This window comes from Megascapheus bottae, chromosome 32 (assembly GCF_031878675.1).
Source record: "Megascapheus bottae isolate mThoBot1 chromosome 32, mThoBot2.hap1, whole genome shotgun sequence".
NCBI classification, from domain to species: Eukaryota; Metazoa; Chordata; class Mammalia; order Rodentia; family Geomyidae; genus Megascapheus; species Megascapheus bottae.
The window spans coordinates 775,099-791,818 of NC_143540.1; the positions used below are offsets into that span (position 1 = coordinate 775,099).

General features: G+C 43.6%; 2 protein-coding genes across 6 annotated transcripts in view; one reads left to right on the forward strand and one right to left on the reverse strand.

Moving 5' to 3' along the window:
• The window catches only part of LOC150042991 (BLOC-2 complex member HPS3-like), a 36,064-nt gene extending 35,246 nt beyond the window's left edge, over positions 1-818 (reverse strand). The window contains exon 1 of the mRNA XM_090323469.1: positions 711-818. The gene's annotated coding sequence lies outside the window, so the exon portion shown is untranslated. The remainder of the gene's footprint in view (positions 1-710) is intronic.
• Positions 819-2,598: 1,780 nt separating this feature from the next.
• LOC150042992 (DNA-dependent ATPase/E3 ubiquitin-protein ligase HLTF) overlaps positions 2,599-16,720 on the forward strand; it is a 32,380-nt gene continuing 18,258 nt past the window's right edge. For 2 of the 5 annotated variants that reach the window (XM_090323311.1, XM_090323313.1), the window contains exons 1-10: positions 2,599-2,788; positions 3,888-4,098; positions 5,391-5,557; positions 6,920-7,053; positions 8,350-8,447; positions 9,692-9,766; positions 10,129-10,320; positions 12,924-13,019; positions 13,984-14,068; positions 15,197-15,287. In XM_090323311.1, the coding sequence (XP_090179437.1) occupies positions 2,769-2,788; positions 3,888-4,098; positions 5,391-5,557; positions 6,920-7,053; positions 8,350-8,447; positions 9,692-9,766; positions 10,129-10,320; positions 12,924-13,019; positions 13,984-14,068; positions 15,197-15,287 (1,169 nt within the window). In that variant the 5' untranslated portion in view covers positions 2,599-2,768. Of the gene's footprint in view, positions 2,789-3,325; positions 3,802-3,887; positions 4,099-5,390; positions 5,558-6,919; positions 7,054-8,349; positions 8,448-9,691; positions 9,767-10,128; positions 10,321-12,923; positions 13,020-13,983; positions 14,069-15,196; positions 15,288-16,720 lie in introns of those variants that run through there. The other 3 variants (XM_090323312.1, XM_090323314.1, XM_090323315.1) reach the window with 3 other exon arrangements.

Genomic DNA, 16,720 nt, shown 5'->3' on the forward strand with positions numbered 1-16,720 from the left:
GAGAAAAGTTTTAACCTAAACAACTCATTTTACTTTACATGCCAAGTTCTTTGGCCTTGGGACAGTCATTACTCAAAAATCTTAAGTGTTGAAAGAATTGTAATCTCCCATTTGGATTTTATCTTTCAGTTGAAAGAACATGGCTTCATTCATGGTACACATAAAACGTTATCAATGTGCGCATTTTTCTGGCATATGTTTCAAGCATGTACTTAGAATCTGCACTCAAAGGTTGATCTGCATTGCCATGTTTCCCAGTGGGAAAGTAAAATACTTGAAATACGGTTATGATATTGTTAAACATTCTTTTGTTTGGTGGCACAAAGTAATACATTCAATTCTATCATTGAGGGGGAGCAGCTAGGACTGCAACTCAGTGGCAGATGGATCAAGGGATCCATCTCAAGCTTCACACCTTCACATGTGTGGCAGGCGTGCATACGCACACACCCCCTACACCTGTCATCCCAGCAGATGGAGTGAACAAAGCCCCCTTTGAAGTATGTTGGCCTCCTGTCATGTTCTGCTGCAGTACTATCTCCACACCTCAACTTGTGTGTGAGTGTGCTGGTGTTCAGGCTCCAGCCCAGGGTCTGGGCGCTGTCCCTCAGTGTCTTCCACTCACGGCTAGCCCTCTACCACTGGAGCCACACCTCCACTTTGGGTTTTTTGCTGGTTATGGGAGATAAAGGGTCTCATGGCTGTCTTACTTGAGCTGGCTTCCAACTGCTGTCCTCAGTCTCGGCTGACTCTAGGCTCTGCCATACCCCCGGCTCGGGCGGCTCCCCGGGTACAGCGCGGTGCCCGCGGGCCCTGCATGGAACAGGAGGGGGGGGGTGTCTGCGCCCTGGCCTTGGGGTGGGATGGGGGTGAGGACGGGGTGGGGAGGTGGGGTGGGGGGTCTGCACCCTGGCCTTGGGGTGGGGTGGGGGTGAGGACGGGGTGGGGAGGTGGGGGTGGGGGGGTCTGCGCCCTGGCCTTGGGGTGGGGTGGGGGTGAGGACGGGGTGGGGAGGTGGGGTGGGGGGGGTCTGCGCCCTGGCCTTGGGGTGGGGGTGAGGACGGGGTGGGGAGGTGGGGGTGGGGGGGTGGGGGGGGTCTGCGCCCTGGCCTTGGGGTGGGGTGGGGGTGAGGACGGGGTGGGGAGGTGGGGTGGGGGGTCTGCACCCTGGCCTTGGGGTGGGGTGGGGGTGAGGACGGGGTGGGGAGGTGGGGTGGGGGGTCTGTGCCCTGGCCTTGGGGTGGGGTGGGGGTGAGGACGGGGTGGGGAGGTGGGGTGGGGGGTCTGCGCCCTGGCCTTGGGGTGGGGTGGGGGTGAGGACGGGGTGGGGAGGTGGGGTGGGGGGGGGTCTGCGCCCTGGCCTTGGGGTGGGGGTGAGGACGGGGTGGGGAGGTGGGGGTGGGGGGGTGGGGGGGGTCTGCGCCCTGGCCTTGGGGTGGGGTGGGGGTGAGGACGGGGTGGGGAGGTGGGGTGGGGGGTCTGCACCCTGGCCTTGGGGTGGGGTGGGGGTGAGGACGGGGTGGGGAGGTGGGGTGGGGGGTCTGTGCCCTGGCCTTGGGGTGGGGTGGGGGTGAGGACGGGGTGGGGAGGTGGGGTGGGGGGTCTGCGCCCTGGCCTTGGGGTGGGGTGGGGGTGAGGACGGGGTGGGGAGGTGGGGTGGGGGGGGGTCTGCGCCCTGGCCTTGGGGTGGGGGTGAGGACGGGGTGGGGAGGTGGGGGTGGGGGGGGTGGGGGGGGGTCTGCGCCCTGGCCTTGGGGTGGGGGTGAGGACGGGGTGGGGAGGTGGGGGTGGGGGGGGTGGGGGGGTCTGCGCCCTGGCCTTGGGGTGGGGGTGAGGACGGGGTGGGGAGGTGGGGGTGGGGGGGGTGGGGGGGTCTGCGCCCTGGCCTTGGGGTGGGGTGGGGGTGAGGACGGGGTGGGGAGGTGGGAGAGGGGGGGGTCTGCGCCCTGGCCTTGGGGTGGGGTGGGGGTGAGGACGCGGTGGGGAGGTGGGGTGGGGGGCCTGCGCCCTGGCCTTGGGGTGGGGTGGGGGTGAGGACCGGGTGGGGCGGGAGCCGCCTCGTTCAAGGTCAGGGTCAGCCACGCCGGCCTGAGGCGTGAACAAACCAGCCAGCTGCGGGAGGAGAACCGCGAAGGCCTCGGGAGGACGTTCGAGGTCGGAGGGCCTCGTTCGGCCCGGCTTCGCCCGAAAGCCAGGCGGGCGGCGGGAGGCCAGGCCGGGCGGCGGCCCACCGCGCCGAGGGCCCCTGAAGGCGGAGCTCATTCCGCGGGAGACCCCACCAGGCACCGCGGCGGGTGAGGGCCGGGCAGGCCTCGGGGAGGGCGGAGAGGGCGTCGCACGCGCGCGCCGGGCCCGCGGACACCGCCGGGCGCGCTCACCCGCCGCGTGGTTTTCCCGCGCGCCGCCCGGGGGGCGGGGAAGAACCCGGATGGAACCGCCCCGGAGTCCCCGGCCCCTCCCACCGCCTTTGAATCGCAGAGCGGGGCGGGGTTGCACTGCCTTCAGCACGCTGATTGGCTCCTCGCTTCAGGATCCTCCTTGCGATTGGACGCCCCGAGTGCCAATCACAGAGCGTCGCTGGTCTCTCAGACTGTGGCTAGAAGGAGACGGCGTCGACGTCTGAGGAGCCGCGCCGCGTCCCCGTCCTCGGCCCGGCGTTCCCGTCCTGTCGGAGGCTTCAGGGCGGCGAGGCCCGGACAGAGGCTCCCCGAGGCGGCTGGGGAGGACCCGGGGCTGCCGGCGAGCCTGTCGTCACCCGGCTCTGCGCCATGTCGTGGATGTTTAAGAGGTGAAGGGGCTGGGCCTGGCGGCGTCCCCGCGTGAACCTGACCTTCGCTGCGGTTCATCCGCGCTCCCCGGGCGGGCTCGGCCCCGTGCCTTGCGCGGCGCGCGGGCGGCCTCGGGGAAACGAAAGGAAAACACGGCTCCGGCCGCGGTCCGTGGGGGGGTCGGGGCCGGGGGGGGCGGGGGCCGGGCTGCGGGCCCCTGCACGCCCGCGGAGAGGACGCCCACCGTGCGGCCGGGCGCCCCGGGCCGGCCCCGGGCGGCGCACGGGAAGCCGTCCGCAGGCACCGACTCGCCAGGAGAGCCGGGGAGAGGCCGGCGCCCGCGGCTCGCCCGGCTGCGGCGCAGGCCCAGCTCGCCGCCAGCACCGCGGATCGAAGCCGGCCCGGGCGGCGGCACCATCCTGGAGACGCTGATGTCCAGGGGACCACCGGGGTGTCGGAAGCGGAGCCGCGGCTCGGCTGGTACCGTGCCAGCCTGCAGAAAGAAAAAAAACGCAGAGGGAGCGTGCAGGGCCCCAGGGTGCGCACTCGCGCACCACACGGAGCGGGAGACTTCCCGAGGGCGCCCACCGCCCAGAGTGGGGCTTAGGCCCATTCTGCGGTCCTGATCACGAAGGGGTCGGCTGCAGGGCCGTGGTACCGGGCCTGACGCCCTCGTTCAGTGTTCCATGATGTCATACTTTGGAAGCCTGAGTAAGACATCTTCTGTTGGTCATGAATGCCAGGTAAAAAAACAAAAACAAAACCACCACCTATGAACGTGGTTTCTGTGAGTCTCTGGAGATCACGTGTCATTGAAATGTTGGCACATTGTTTCCCACTGAAATAGATGGTCTTCCCTGCGGAAGAGATCTGTGAACAGGACAACGTCTTTTCCTTTAGAATAGGAGCAGAAGTGTGGTAGAAGTGGCAGTGCCGACTGGATGCCTGTCTCATTCATTCAGTTCCAGTCTTAGCTAGAAGAGTTACTCCATTTGCTGGGATTTCAACCGAAGATTTCATTTGCTGGAATAATGTGAGGAAACTGCTGGTCTTAGAGAAATGAGAAGTAGTTGTTCAATACCATACATTTTCTGTGCTTTTTTTTTTTTTTTTTTTAAGCAGGGATCCTGTTTGGAAGTACTTGCAGACTGTCCAATATGGAGTCCATGGAAATTTTCCACGCCTCTCATATCCAACTTTCTTTCCACGTTTTGAATTTCAAGATATTATTCCTCCAGATGACTTCCTAACCAGTGATGAAGAGCTAGATTCAGTTTTATTTGGAACACTGAGAGGTCATGTGGTTGGGCTACGCTATTACACAGGAGTAGTGAGTATAAAAGTAGATACTAAATAAAGCGGTAATGCATTTATAGTATTAACCTGTCAGTCAAGAATATGTGCCATCATTTATTCTACTACAAGTGAAGCCAGAGAAGAATTACCTTCTTTGGCTCATCTTTTACATTTCTATCATGCTTATGGTATACAGACCACTTTTGCCTGTTTTATCATTTGATTTTTACAGTAATGCTGAGGTAGCACACAACTGAGAAAATGAAAGTTCAAAGATTTGTCCCCAGATTTGTGCACAGATTCTATGTGTTAAATGTAGAAATGACTTTCCCTTCTGTACCTGAGCACACATTTTGATTTTTGTTTTATTTCATTATTATTAGTATAATAATAAGTGTATGTTTGTGCACTTGTATGTGCATATGCCAGTCCTGGGGCTTGAATTCAGGGCCTGGATGCTGTCCCTGAGCTTCTTTTTCTAAAGGCTGGTGCTCTACTACTTGAGCCACAGCTCCACTTCTGACTGCTTTGGTAGTGTAGTGGAGGTAAGAATCCTTGAAAGACTTTTCTGCCTAGGCAGACTTTGAATCACAGTCCTCAGATCTCAGCCTCCTAGGATTATAAGCTTGAGTCATTAGTGCCTGGCTTTTCTGATTCTGTTGTTTTTAATGTCTCTTCCCCAGTTTTTTTTTTGTTTTTTTTTTTTTTGTTTTTTTTTTTTTGCCAGTCGTGGGCTTGAGCTCGGGGCCTGAGCACTGTCCTTGGACTCTTCCCCAGTTTTTAATTAGGAAATGGCATGAAATAAGTTGGAGGCTAGATATATTTTTTCCTCATGACTTATAAATGCTTCTTCCCCCTTTTTAGATTCTGGAGAACCAACCTGCTTTGGGTTTAAATCACAACTATGCTACTTATTAGATCTGTGACTTTGGGCAAGTTACTCAACTTTTCTGTACTTTAGTGTCTTTGTATATGAAATGGGAATAATGATGATTGCTAGGTCTTCAAAACTCCATCTGTGCAGTCAGTGTACTTTGAACAGTAAATGCTTGATAAAGGTTAACTTAGGCTGTTGGAAATTTCAGGTAGTAAGAATCTGATAATTAGATTTAACTGTAACTTTCAAATATTAAGGATTTGTTAACTTCCTCAGTGAATATAATTAGGAAAGTCATAGAGGAAAAATCATTAAATATATTAAGTAGTTTTAGTTTAAGTCCAGGTTTTTGTTATATAACTTTTTAGTACAGAAATCTCAGACTGAAAGCTATTATTTTATCATCTTTATATTGATAATATAACAATGTTTGTTCATATTTTAATTAGGTTAATAATAATGAAATGGTCGCATTACAACGAGAGCCCAATAACCCGTACGATAAGAATGCGATCAAAGTGAACAATGTGAATGGAAATCAGGTTGGCCATTTAAAGAAAGATCTTGCAGCTGCTTTGGCCTCTATCATGGACAACAAATTAGCACAAGTGGAAGGGTAAGGGACTCATAGTTTAGTTTTGATAATTGTGATTGGTAGTTACCCTTGAGCAAAAGGTTTTTTACACCCACAATGGTCTTGTAACAGTTTTTATCACTGTGCCTCTAAACATATGCTCAGCTTGCTTATCAGCCTCTGTTTTCCAGTCATCAAACATCTGTCCCTCCTTTTCCTATTAAATTATTGCCATGGAGAAAGAAAAATAGACTTTGGTTTCCATACTAGGAAGTATACTCCATCTCTTCAGGTCTTTTCCTTGCATACATTTGGGATTTGGGGGGTGTTTGTTTAAATCAGAGGTTGAACAACTGGTAGCCTGGGATCTGGGTAGGTGAGGTTTATTTTACCTGTACCATGTTTGAAGAGCTTTTTACTTTGATGGTCTGAATGTAGACATTTTGTGTTTCCTACATAATGTTGTCTAAATATAAGTTACTCATGAAGACATTTCTTTCAATAAGAGGAAGATCTCAATTCCACATAGTGTTAGTTTGTTGGAACGTAGAAGTAGCGATTCCTGTAGATATATTTCTAGCTGTTCCACCATGCAGGGTGGGGGACGCAGGGCTAGGGAGACCTGGTACTGTGGGCCTTGCGCTCTACCTTGGCTATTTTGCTCAAGATTGATGTTCTACCACTTATGCTATAACTCTAACTCTTGCTTTCTGCTGGTTAATTGAGTGTCTCAAAATTATCTACCTGGCTGGTTTCAAACCATGATGCTCAGCTTCTAGCCTCTTGAGTAGCTTGCCCTTTCATTTCTTAAAACTTTCTGGTTACTTAAAAAAAAATTAGGTATTTGTGTTTAATGTTCTCTATTTTAATCTGTGGGATGTTTGTGTGTTCTAATGTCTGGGATAGCCATACCCTGCTCCCAGATGGATTTGAAGAATAAATACATGCCCAGCAGTGTTTGACTTGGTTTTTGTCTTACTCCGTTTATGATTTTTAGACATGGAGATGGGAATTTTTAGTGAATTTGTAGCAAGTCCTTACAAATCAGTCCTTACTCTCCTGGCAGAATGACTTACTCCTGTATTCTGAGCTTCACTTTCTCTAGTAAATGTACTCCTTTTTATTTGACAGCCTTGTTTGTAAAGAAGTTCTCTTTGTATTTTAAAACTACCCCATTTTCTCAGTTTAATCTGGTATTATACATTGTAGGAAACATGTTTCCTTCTGATAGTTGCTGTTGTGTTTCTTTCCTTTTTTGATCTTTTGAGTTTCCCCAGCTATTCCCTTCTTATTTAATTTCCATGTAGCCTTTGACTAGTATACTTGGAATATTTAACAGATTGTTCATTAGGATAAAAAATAACTTCTAATTTTTCATATTTTTCTCTCCCAACTACACAACAGGGTAGTTCCTTTTGGTGCAAACAATGCTTTTACAATGCCCTTGCATATGACTTTTTGGGGAAAGGAAGAAAATAGAAAAGCAGTTTTAGATCAGTTGAAGAAACATGGATTTAAATTGGGTCCAGCACCAAAAAGTAAGTTTAGGGTTTAACTTAATATTATTTTGACATTGTAAGAGGAAAGAATTATGAAACATTTATTTTCTTTAGAGTTTGGCTAAATTTAACTTGTTCTGTAAGCTCCAAGTTATAACCTCTTGTTTTTTTTTTTTTTTTGCCAGTCCTGGGGTTTGAACTCAGGGCCTGGGCACTATCCTTGGACACTTTTTGCTCAAGGCTACTGCTCTGCCACTTGAGCCACAGCACCATTTCTGGCTTTTTCTGTGTATGTGTAATGTGGTACCAAGGAATCGAACCCAGGACTTTGTGCATGCTAGGCAAGCACTCTATTACTAGGCCATGCTCCTGGCCTATATACTCTTTTGAGTCTTCTAAGGAAATCTCTTGACTTTTATTTTGTTTTTCTTTTGAAATACAGGTAGAGTCATTTAATGGTCAGATTTTGAGAAATGCATCATTTTATGGTTTTGTCATTGTGCTAACATCACAGAGTACTCACACAAAATCCAGGGGCAGTGTTGTCACTAGACCTGCAGTCTTAGTAAGTCCTCATCATACATCAGCTCTCATTGATTGAAATGAGAATGCTGCAAGTATACTCACATGTACTCATACGTGCACCAACAACTCAAGGAGATCCCACGTGCCTCCTTTAATTTCCTTCAATGCTAACGTCATGATTGGAATGTTCTTTTTAATTTTAAAAAGTAAAGAAATTTCCCAATAGGAAATGAAAAAGAATTGTTTGTTGACAAGATTTTATTCAAATAATGTGAAATGATTTTTAACAATTTTTTGAATGATCTATTATTTAAATTTTTTGCAGTTATTTTATAGTTCTGAGGCTCTGACTAGGATTCTCTTATGTATACTTCCCCCATATGTGGACTGACAAGCACGTTACACCCCCTCCTCCCATCCCTGCCCCATCTAGCTTCTTTATTGGTTGAGTTGGTATCTTTTGAACTTTTTGCCTGAGCTAGGTTTAGAACTCCAACCTCCTGATCGCCACCTCCTTAATAGTTAGAAATATAGGCAAGAGTCACTATACCTGGCCGTAGCTTTAAAAGTATTTTTTTTTAGGCCTAGAATTGTAGCTTAGTGATAAGGAACAAGCCTAAACTTATTTTTTTCTTTTTCTTCTTTTCATGGTTCTAGGGATTTGAACTTAGGGCCTCACCTGTATTTGGCAGGTACTCTACCACTGGAAGTCCTCTTTGGGAATTTTTAATATATTAGCATGAAGCTTATGTTTTCTTATTTCCTTCTCTTTCATTTGGTGACTTTATCATTTCCATTTATAAATTATAGCTTTAGGATTCAGTTTGGAAAGTGGTTGGAACTCTGGAAGAGCTGGACCAAGCTATAGTATGCCAGTTCATGCTGCAGTACAGATGACAACTGAACAGGTTTGGCTATTTATTTTTTTTACTTTTTTTTTGTCGGTCCTGGGGCTTAAACTCAGGGTCTGGGCGCTGTCCTTGGGTTCTTTTTTGCTCATTGCTAGCACTCAATCACTTGAGCGACAGCTCTACTTTTTGTTTTTTAGTGGTTAATTATAGAAGAATTGCATGGGTTTTTCTGGCCAGGTTGCTTTGAACTGAGACCTTCACATCTCCTGAGTAGCTAGGATTATAGGCACGAGTCACTGGTTCCTGGCTCCTCTTTTATTTTGTATGGTAATCTAAAGTGATTTTTAAATGTCGAAAGTGGTGTTTATAAGATAAATATGTACGCATTAATATCCATGATCTTCAGATGTGTTGTTGAGATAATAATGAAACTAGGCATATTAGCTAGAGTATACATGTGGTCATTTGCAAACATTATCTAGAAAGCATTGGTAAAGAGAACAGTCATCCCTTGATATTCACAGAGAGTGGTTCCAGGATTCCTAAGTCTGTTAATCTAAAATGGCATGGTATTTGTATATAACCCACAGGCATTCTCCCAAATACTGGACTCTTCTCTTTCCAAATTTCTTGTATTACTAATGTACTGCCATGCTGTTCAGGGGATGGTGACAAGAGAGTATGTTATGTGCTTAGTACAGGCAAGATCATTGTAGTCCTATCGTTTTGATCCATAGCTGGTTGATCTTACTAGGTAGTCAGTTTGAGAAGAAAAAACCAAATTAATATGGACCAATAATAGCAAAACTTGTTTGATGTCTCTTTCAACTATAGTTACCCTTTTTGCTCTAATTGTCATCATCATATTTTCCCCATGTGCTGTTCCAAGGGCACTTGAGGTTGTGTCTGGTTGGCAGACCAAAGCCACCATGTTTGATAGACTTCTGATGTGTATTCATGTTCAAAAGTAATTGTAGTAAGTGTGTTTGTTGCTGTAAAATTGGGCTACAGAAGATGAAATGAGGCCAAGCTACTCAGGAGACTGAGATCTGAGGAGCTCAGTTTGAAGCCAACGCAGGCAGCTACATCACTAGCTCCTGTGAACTTTTTTCACTATGTTTTTTTTATATCATTTCATATTTACAAAATCACCTGTTTAACCTTCAGTAAACAATGTTGGACTTTAAAGAACTTACATGCCTTTTTGCATTTGACTTGTTAAATTTAAAATCTGAAATAAGTGAAATTATCACTTTAGTTGGTTTGCTTACTGAGATTTCTTATTGCTGTTTATTGTATAGCTTAAGACAGAATTTGACAAATTGTTTGAAGATTTAAAAGAAGATGATAAAACTCATGAGATGGAACCAGCTGAGGTATAGAAACAATACTTTCTATTTAAAACTTGAGGATTTTAAAATGCCAATTTATTTATTTTGTTTTATTTTTATGCCAGTCCTGGGGCTTGAACTCAAGGCCTGGGCACTGCCCTTGGGCTTTCTCAAGATTGAGCTCTACCACTTGAGCCACAGCACCACTTCCAGTTTTTTTCTATGTTTGTGGTAACAAGGAATTGAACCTGGGTCTTTATGCATGCTAGGCAAGTACTCTACCACTAGGCCAAACTCCGGGCCCCTTTTATTTTCTTTATTTTCTTTTTTGTGTGTAAGACCAACTCAGGCTTTGCATGTTAAAGGAGAAAAGGCTGACTGTACCTCTCTGGGCATTTTATTTGTAGGCTGTTGAAACACCATTGCTTCCACATCAGAAACAAGCTCTCTCTTGGATGATCTCACGGGAAAATAGTCAAGATCTCCCACCATTCTGGGAACAGCGAAATGACTTATACTATAACACAATAACAAATTTTTCTGAGAAGGACCGACCAGAGAATGTCCATGGAGGGATTTTAGCTGATGATATGGGTTTGGTAATTACTTTTTTTTCCAAGTTAATGAAGTCTTATTTTATGACAGTGTTTTTGTAGGAAGTAATTCTGAAGTTGAAAGATGGGTGCCACTTTTGAATCAAGATTTTACATTCAGGGTAGAAGTTTTTTTTTGTAGTTTTTACTTAAAATAACATTAAATTTCTTGTTTGATTAAAGAACAATTATGAAATATTAATGGCATAAACATTCTTGGTTTTCTTTTGAAAGTCAGGATAGCCTATTTATAAGCTTTTTAAAAAATTGCTTTATTATGTATTTTTGGTGTGCAAAGCACTGTGCCAAATGATTTATTGTAAAAAATTCCATTTGAGCAGCAGTATATAAAGGGTGGTATTAATATACTTAATTTATAGGTAAGAAAGCTGAGGCCCAAAGAATTTGGCTGCCTGTATGAGTGGCAAAGCACTGTAGGCACATGGTTGTTGATAGCACAGGGCCTTGATAACTCTCCTACTTTATGAGCTTTCTTTAAACCAGTGAAAAGAGTAGAGGGTGGCTCAGTGGGGGAGCATCATTGCAGGGCCCTGAGTTAAATTTCCAACACTGTTGAAAACAAAAACAGATGAAAACAATGTATATAAAATTGTGTCTTGTCACAGGTATAATGATACATCATATAATACATACTTAGTAGCTATCTATGAATCATTGGACCAGTGGTTTTTGTACTTTTGGTCCCAGGGATTTCATTTTTGTGAGTGATACTTATTAGCATTTATAGTATTAGGCCTTAAAAGAACTATTTAAAAATATCAATAAACACTTGATAGAAACTCACAAGTGGTTAATATAAATAACATTTTAAAATGAAAGGCAAATTGTTCAAAAACTATAGCAATTTTGTTGAGAGCACTGATACTCTTTTACATTAAAATTTTTTTTAAAATTTTCAGCCAAAAGGTGACAACTGCAATGCCATAACTGCTTCTTTATTCAATCTGTTGTGACTATGTTGTTTTTGGTTGAGGTACATAAAGAAAATTTGTCCATTTTTATAGGAAAGACTATTTTAATAATGTTCGATAATTTGTAGGTTTAATGCTATACTAACATCCAAAAAGTATTAATTGATTTGGAACTTCAAATTGTATGAGTGAGCTTTTTATACTCTTTCATTAAAATCCAGTTGTTTATCGTCTACCTTGAATGCATGCTTTACCTAAGCATGATTTTATAACCAGGCTCACCTACGTAGACAACATTGGCTCACTATGTTATGCTGGTCTGCAGTTGCTGTATCATATCATCATATAGTATCACAAACTGGCCTTTACTAGAAAATCAGTTATACTTTTGGAAGCTCCCATGTTCATCATGCTGATAAAAGTTTTGCAAAGTTCTATTTTTTTTTTGTATTGGCAATTCAGATTTTTTCATTCACTAAATACTCAGTGGTTTCCTAAAGTGACAGCCTCACTTTACTCACTGTCAGGAAAATATTTTCTAGATACTCACTTGTGAGCAGTTACAGTTGCCAGCTTTTCAAGTGGGAAAAAAATAGCTGTATGAAGAAAAGACTAGCTGAGGTTACAACTCACAGTCTCTAGTGATTTACTCCAGCCAACTCTTGTATTTCTCTATACAAGCATTTTTGTGTACTTAAATAGATATGTACTTAAGAGGTATAAAATTTGCTTCCTTGAGAACATTCTTAAGAGGAACTGGATTTTCATTTTCCTCTGAGTATATATAGGCATTGAGAACCCGAAGACTAACATGAGGATGGGTGCCAGCGCCTGTGCTCTATGCTGAGACGCCAGCACTCCTCCACAGTTCTTTTTTACCAGGGCCCTTAGCCATCAAGGAGTCTGGGGACCATATTTGAAAAGTGCTTTTTACTCTGCTTTAGATTGCCAGAGATTTATGTATTTTTACTGAATTTCACTGTGGAACATTTTGAAAAAATTAGTTGATTTCTATTTAAGAAAAAAGCATAGAACTTAGCCTTTAGGCTTCTGATAAGTTTTGGTGCTTAATTTTTGATACTGTTTTCAAATCCCATTTAATGAAATGATTGCCTTCATTGCAATTACTTAATATTAGTTTTGGGGCCAGCAGTGTGGCCTAGTGGTAGAGTACTTGCGCTGGGTTTGATTCCTCAGTACCACAAACACAGAAAAAGCCGGAAATGGTGCTGTGGCTGAAGTGGAAGAGCACTAGCCTTGAAAAAGCCTTAAGGACAGTGCTTAGGCCCTGAGTTCAAGCCCCAGGTCTGGCAAAACAACAAAAAAATTAGCTCTGAACTTCATTGCAATAGTTGTGAATATTTTTCATAATAAAATTGATAGGTCAGTGATAAATATAGAATCTTAGAACTATAATCATTTAAGAAATGACATTTTTTCAGAGATATGTGTAGTATTTTACAGTAAATCATTTAGTTATTCCTAATAATCAGATGAGGAAAACATTTCTTAATGAAGAGAAATACATGTCTATTATGGTATAATAAACATACACTTTTATGGCTTTGGATGCTACTCAATATTTGGTTACTTTGTTTTCAAATTAGATATAGGCTGCTGCTTTTGGTCACTGTGTTTCAGAACTTAACCATATGTTTTTTAAACACTATTTTAAAGGGTAAAACTCTAACAGCTATTGCAGTAATTCTTACCAACTTCCATGATGGCAGCCCTCTGCCTGTTGAAAGAGTTAAAAAGAATCAACAGAAGAAGGTAAAGTATTACTAAATGTATTTTGTGTGAAATTTCTCTTACTGTGAAGCCTTTAAAAGTCATTAAAATTAATTGCCAAGTCAAGTGTGGTGGCTCACGCCTGTAACCCTAGCTACTCTAGCTACTCAGTGAGGCTGGGATCTGAGGATTGCCTTCAAAGCCAGCCCGGGCACTAAAGTCTATGAGACTCTTATCTCCAGTTAACCACTGGAAAACCAGAAGTGGTGCTGTGGCTCTAGGGATAGGGCAGTAACCTTGAGTTGAAGAGCTCAGGGACAATGCCCAGGCCCAGAGTTGAAGCCCCACGACTGACAAAAAGAAAAAAAAAAGCCTATAAATTGATGTCTAATGTACACAGAAATGTGCTTACTTGTGGTCTTTTTTTCATATTTTTTGTAATTAATAGAAGGGTTACATTACATTCATCAGATAGAAGGTACAATGCTTCACAAACATTGATATACCCTTTCTCATGTCTTGGTTCCCATTTCCCTCCCCCTACCCCTTATTAGTGGTCTTTACAAGATGTTTATAAAAGTATCACATTCTCTTTTTGTATGAGCTGCTTATTGGGGCTTGAACTTGGGGTCTAAGTGCTGTCTGTCAGCATTTTTGGCTCAAGGTTGGCTTTCTACCACTTGAGCCTCCACTCTACTTTGCCACTGTTTGGTGGCAAATTGGAAATGAGTTTCATGGATTTCCTGCTTGGGCTGGCTTTGAACCGTGTTCCTTCAGATCTTAGCCTCTGAAGTAGCTAGGATTACAGGTCCTGAGCTCAGCTCACCAGTGCTCAGCTAATTTGTACATTCATGTTCATCTCCCTTTAACCACCAGTTTTAGAATCAGGAAATGATTTAAAAGTAGCCTTTATTACCTAAACTAAGGCACTCTAAATGTAGGCTCTGTCTATGTTTATTTAAAACTGATGATGGAACTATTGAGGAAGTAATGCCTTTTCACCCAGGAACATAAAGATTGCCCTGTGAACAGTGCACCTGTGAAACTTGGAAGGAGCTGTACCAGTGGAGAGGCAGATGGGCTAAGGAAAGGTGAGCTTCAGTTCTGACTACCACCTGATACCAGCTTTCTGAGGTTTGGCTATAGACTAGATGAGAATTTAGGATCTCCTTTTCTAAAGACCCTCCTGGCACTGGAGGAAAGTCAGGAAAGGTTTCATAAAGCAGGGGATTAGATTGGGTAGTTGCTCACCAGTCAGAAAGCTGCAGAAGGACATTTGTGACTTGAGAAAAAGACTCCATCCAGGTGAAAATGTTCTGACATCTCTGTGTGGTATGGCATTTGTAATACAGTATGTGTGAGCAAGAGCAGGTGAAATTGGAGAGATCGATAGGAGTCAAATTCTGAAGTCAGAGGAGAAATGAGATAACCGGACTTAACAGTTCTTGATCTTCACAAAATTAACTTCTGAGACTAAAGAAGAGCAAGACTCGATACACTTCAGTAGGTAAAAAATTGGAAATTGCTACTGTTTTGGGTAGGAATGAGAAATAGAGCATTTTAAGAAAGATGAGAATGTGTGATTTTATTTTGAGTTTTGTTTTGCTGGATGTAGGAAAGAAATCCCATGGGTTGGGAGATGATTTCTTAGAATGAAGAGACTAGTGGGTGTGTATGAGGAATGGAGAACTGGAGAACGGCACGGTGAGGAAGCTGTAGAAGGCAGACGGAAAGTAGAGGGAATACATAGACCGGGCAGGGCTTAAAAACCCGTAGGAAACTTGGGGGCTTTTAGGTGATACATCTGATTTTCCTTGTAAAGTGAAATCTTGGCAGAAGAGCCAGCACATGCATTATTCTGGAGAATGACTAGAGGAGTTAAATGGAGGGCTTAAAGAGAGTGAAGTAAGCCAGGCACCAGAGGCTCACACCTGTAACCCTAGCTACTCACTCAACAAGCTAAGATCCGAGGATCATGGTTCTAAGCCAGCCCTGGCAGAAAAGTCTGTAAAATGGTTATTTCTAGTTAACTACCAAAAAGCTGGAAGTGGGGCTGTGGCTCAACTGTTAGAGCGCTAGCCTTGAGTACATCCAGGCTCTGAGTTCAAGCCCCAGTACCAGGACGAAAAATAAGAGGAGTGAAGTAGTTACAAAAACTGAAGATCAGAAATAGAAATTTGTGATAATTTGACAACTTTTTTTAAAAAAAATTGCAACAGAAGGACCCAGAGGTAGTGAAGAGCCAAGTATTTCAAATGTCAAGAAGAAAAAGCATCCTGTGGCAGAATCCTCTAGCTCCCGTCCCAAAAGGTAAATTTACCATTGTGATTTGATCATTTGAAACATGTTTAAACTATATTTCCATGTGTAGGAGAGATGATCACTATTCTCAATTACATAGTTATTTCATATACATTTCTTATTTCAAGCATTTTGGTTCAAAGTAATAGTGATTTATAAATGACGTGAATTGGTAGTTTTTAATAATTACTTAAATCTTTCTATCACTCTCTCCTCCCCCCATTTCATCTAGTAACTAAGATCTAGCTACTGTGTTTTTTTTTTTTTTTTTTAATTGAGTTTCAGAAGTCTTTGTAGAACCTTGGGGATGAAAATTGCAGAGTATTTACAGCATGGTCTTACAAGGGTATCCTTTGCTCTTTCCAGTTCTGTGTCACTTCACTAGTAACAGGAGCCCGACATGGTAACATTATATACCAATATATAACTAGTGAGCATCTAGGTAAAATTGAATTCATACTTCACTCCCTGTATTCTTACCTTTCATCTGTTAGCTTCACAAGCTCATTTACTATCTCAAATATCTAAGTACTAGGCTTTTGCTATATAATGTTCATATCTACAGATGAGTCTCATGCTGGAGTTCTAGTAGTAGTTATTCTACTAATAGGGATCTCAGTCAGTGCAGCCTGGTTGATTGTTCTGTCATTTCCACCCACTTGAACTGAGGTCAAAAGTAACAGCCGTCATCTTCTTCTTAGCTAAATCTCAAATCTTCCCACGCTCAACTGATAATAAACCCAGTAGCAGAAGCGTATTAGTATTAGGTAGACTGGATTAGATGCAGGGACATATACAGGCAGTAAGGAGGATGTGGAGTAAGAACAGCTGACGTACAGATTGTAGCAGCATTAGTGTATACACTTAGTGAGCGACTGACACTTGTTTTAGGGATTTTTTTTTTTTTAATACAACGTTCTATCCTATAAAGTAGATTCTGTTTTGACTCCCTGTTTTCCAAGTGAGGAAATTAAGGTACTAAGAGAATATTAGATTACTTGTCCAAAGTCCCATAGCAAATTAGTGTCAGAATGAGGAATTTGAATGTGGGTTAGCCAAACTCCAGAGTACACAGACACATTGTCTCTGCATGAAATTTATGAAAACTTCCATTCAGAAAGAATCATTTTGCGGTTGTCTGCTTATTAAAAGTATTTTCTCTGCTAACCAGTTTTTATTCTAGTTTTATATAAACGTAATTGAGCTGTTACATACTGAACTCAGCATTGAAACGAGTGCAGTTATGCTGCACTTTGTGTATGTACCTGTCTGGTTGTAAAAACAGATTTGACTTTCATTTGTCAAATAAAATCTTTCTCCTAGCAATATTTTTCAGAAAGTAAATGGACAAGACATAATGCATTTGTATTGTATTTATTTAAAGATGTTGCAGATACTTATTTTGTTTGGGATTGGTAAAAAAAAAAGTTTTTTTGTGTGTT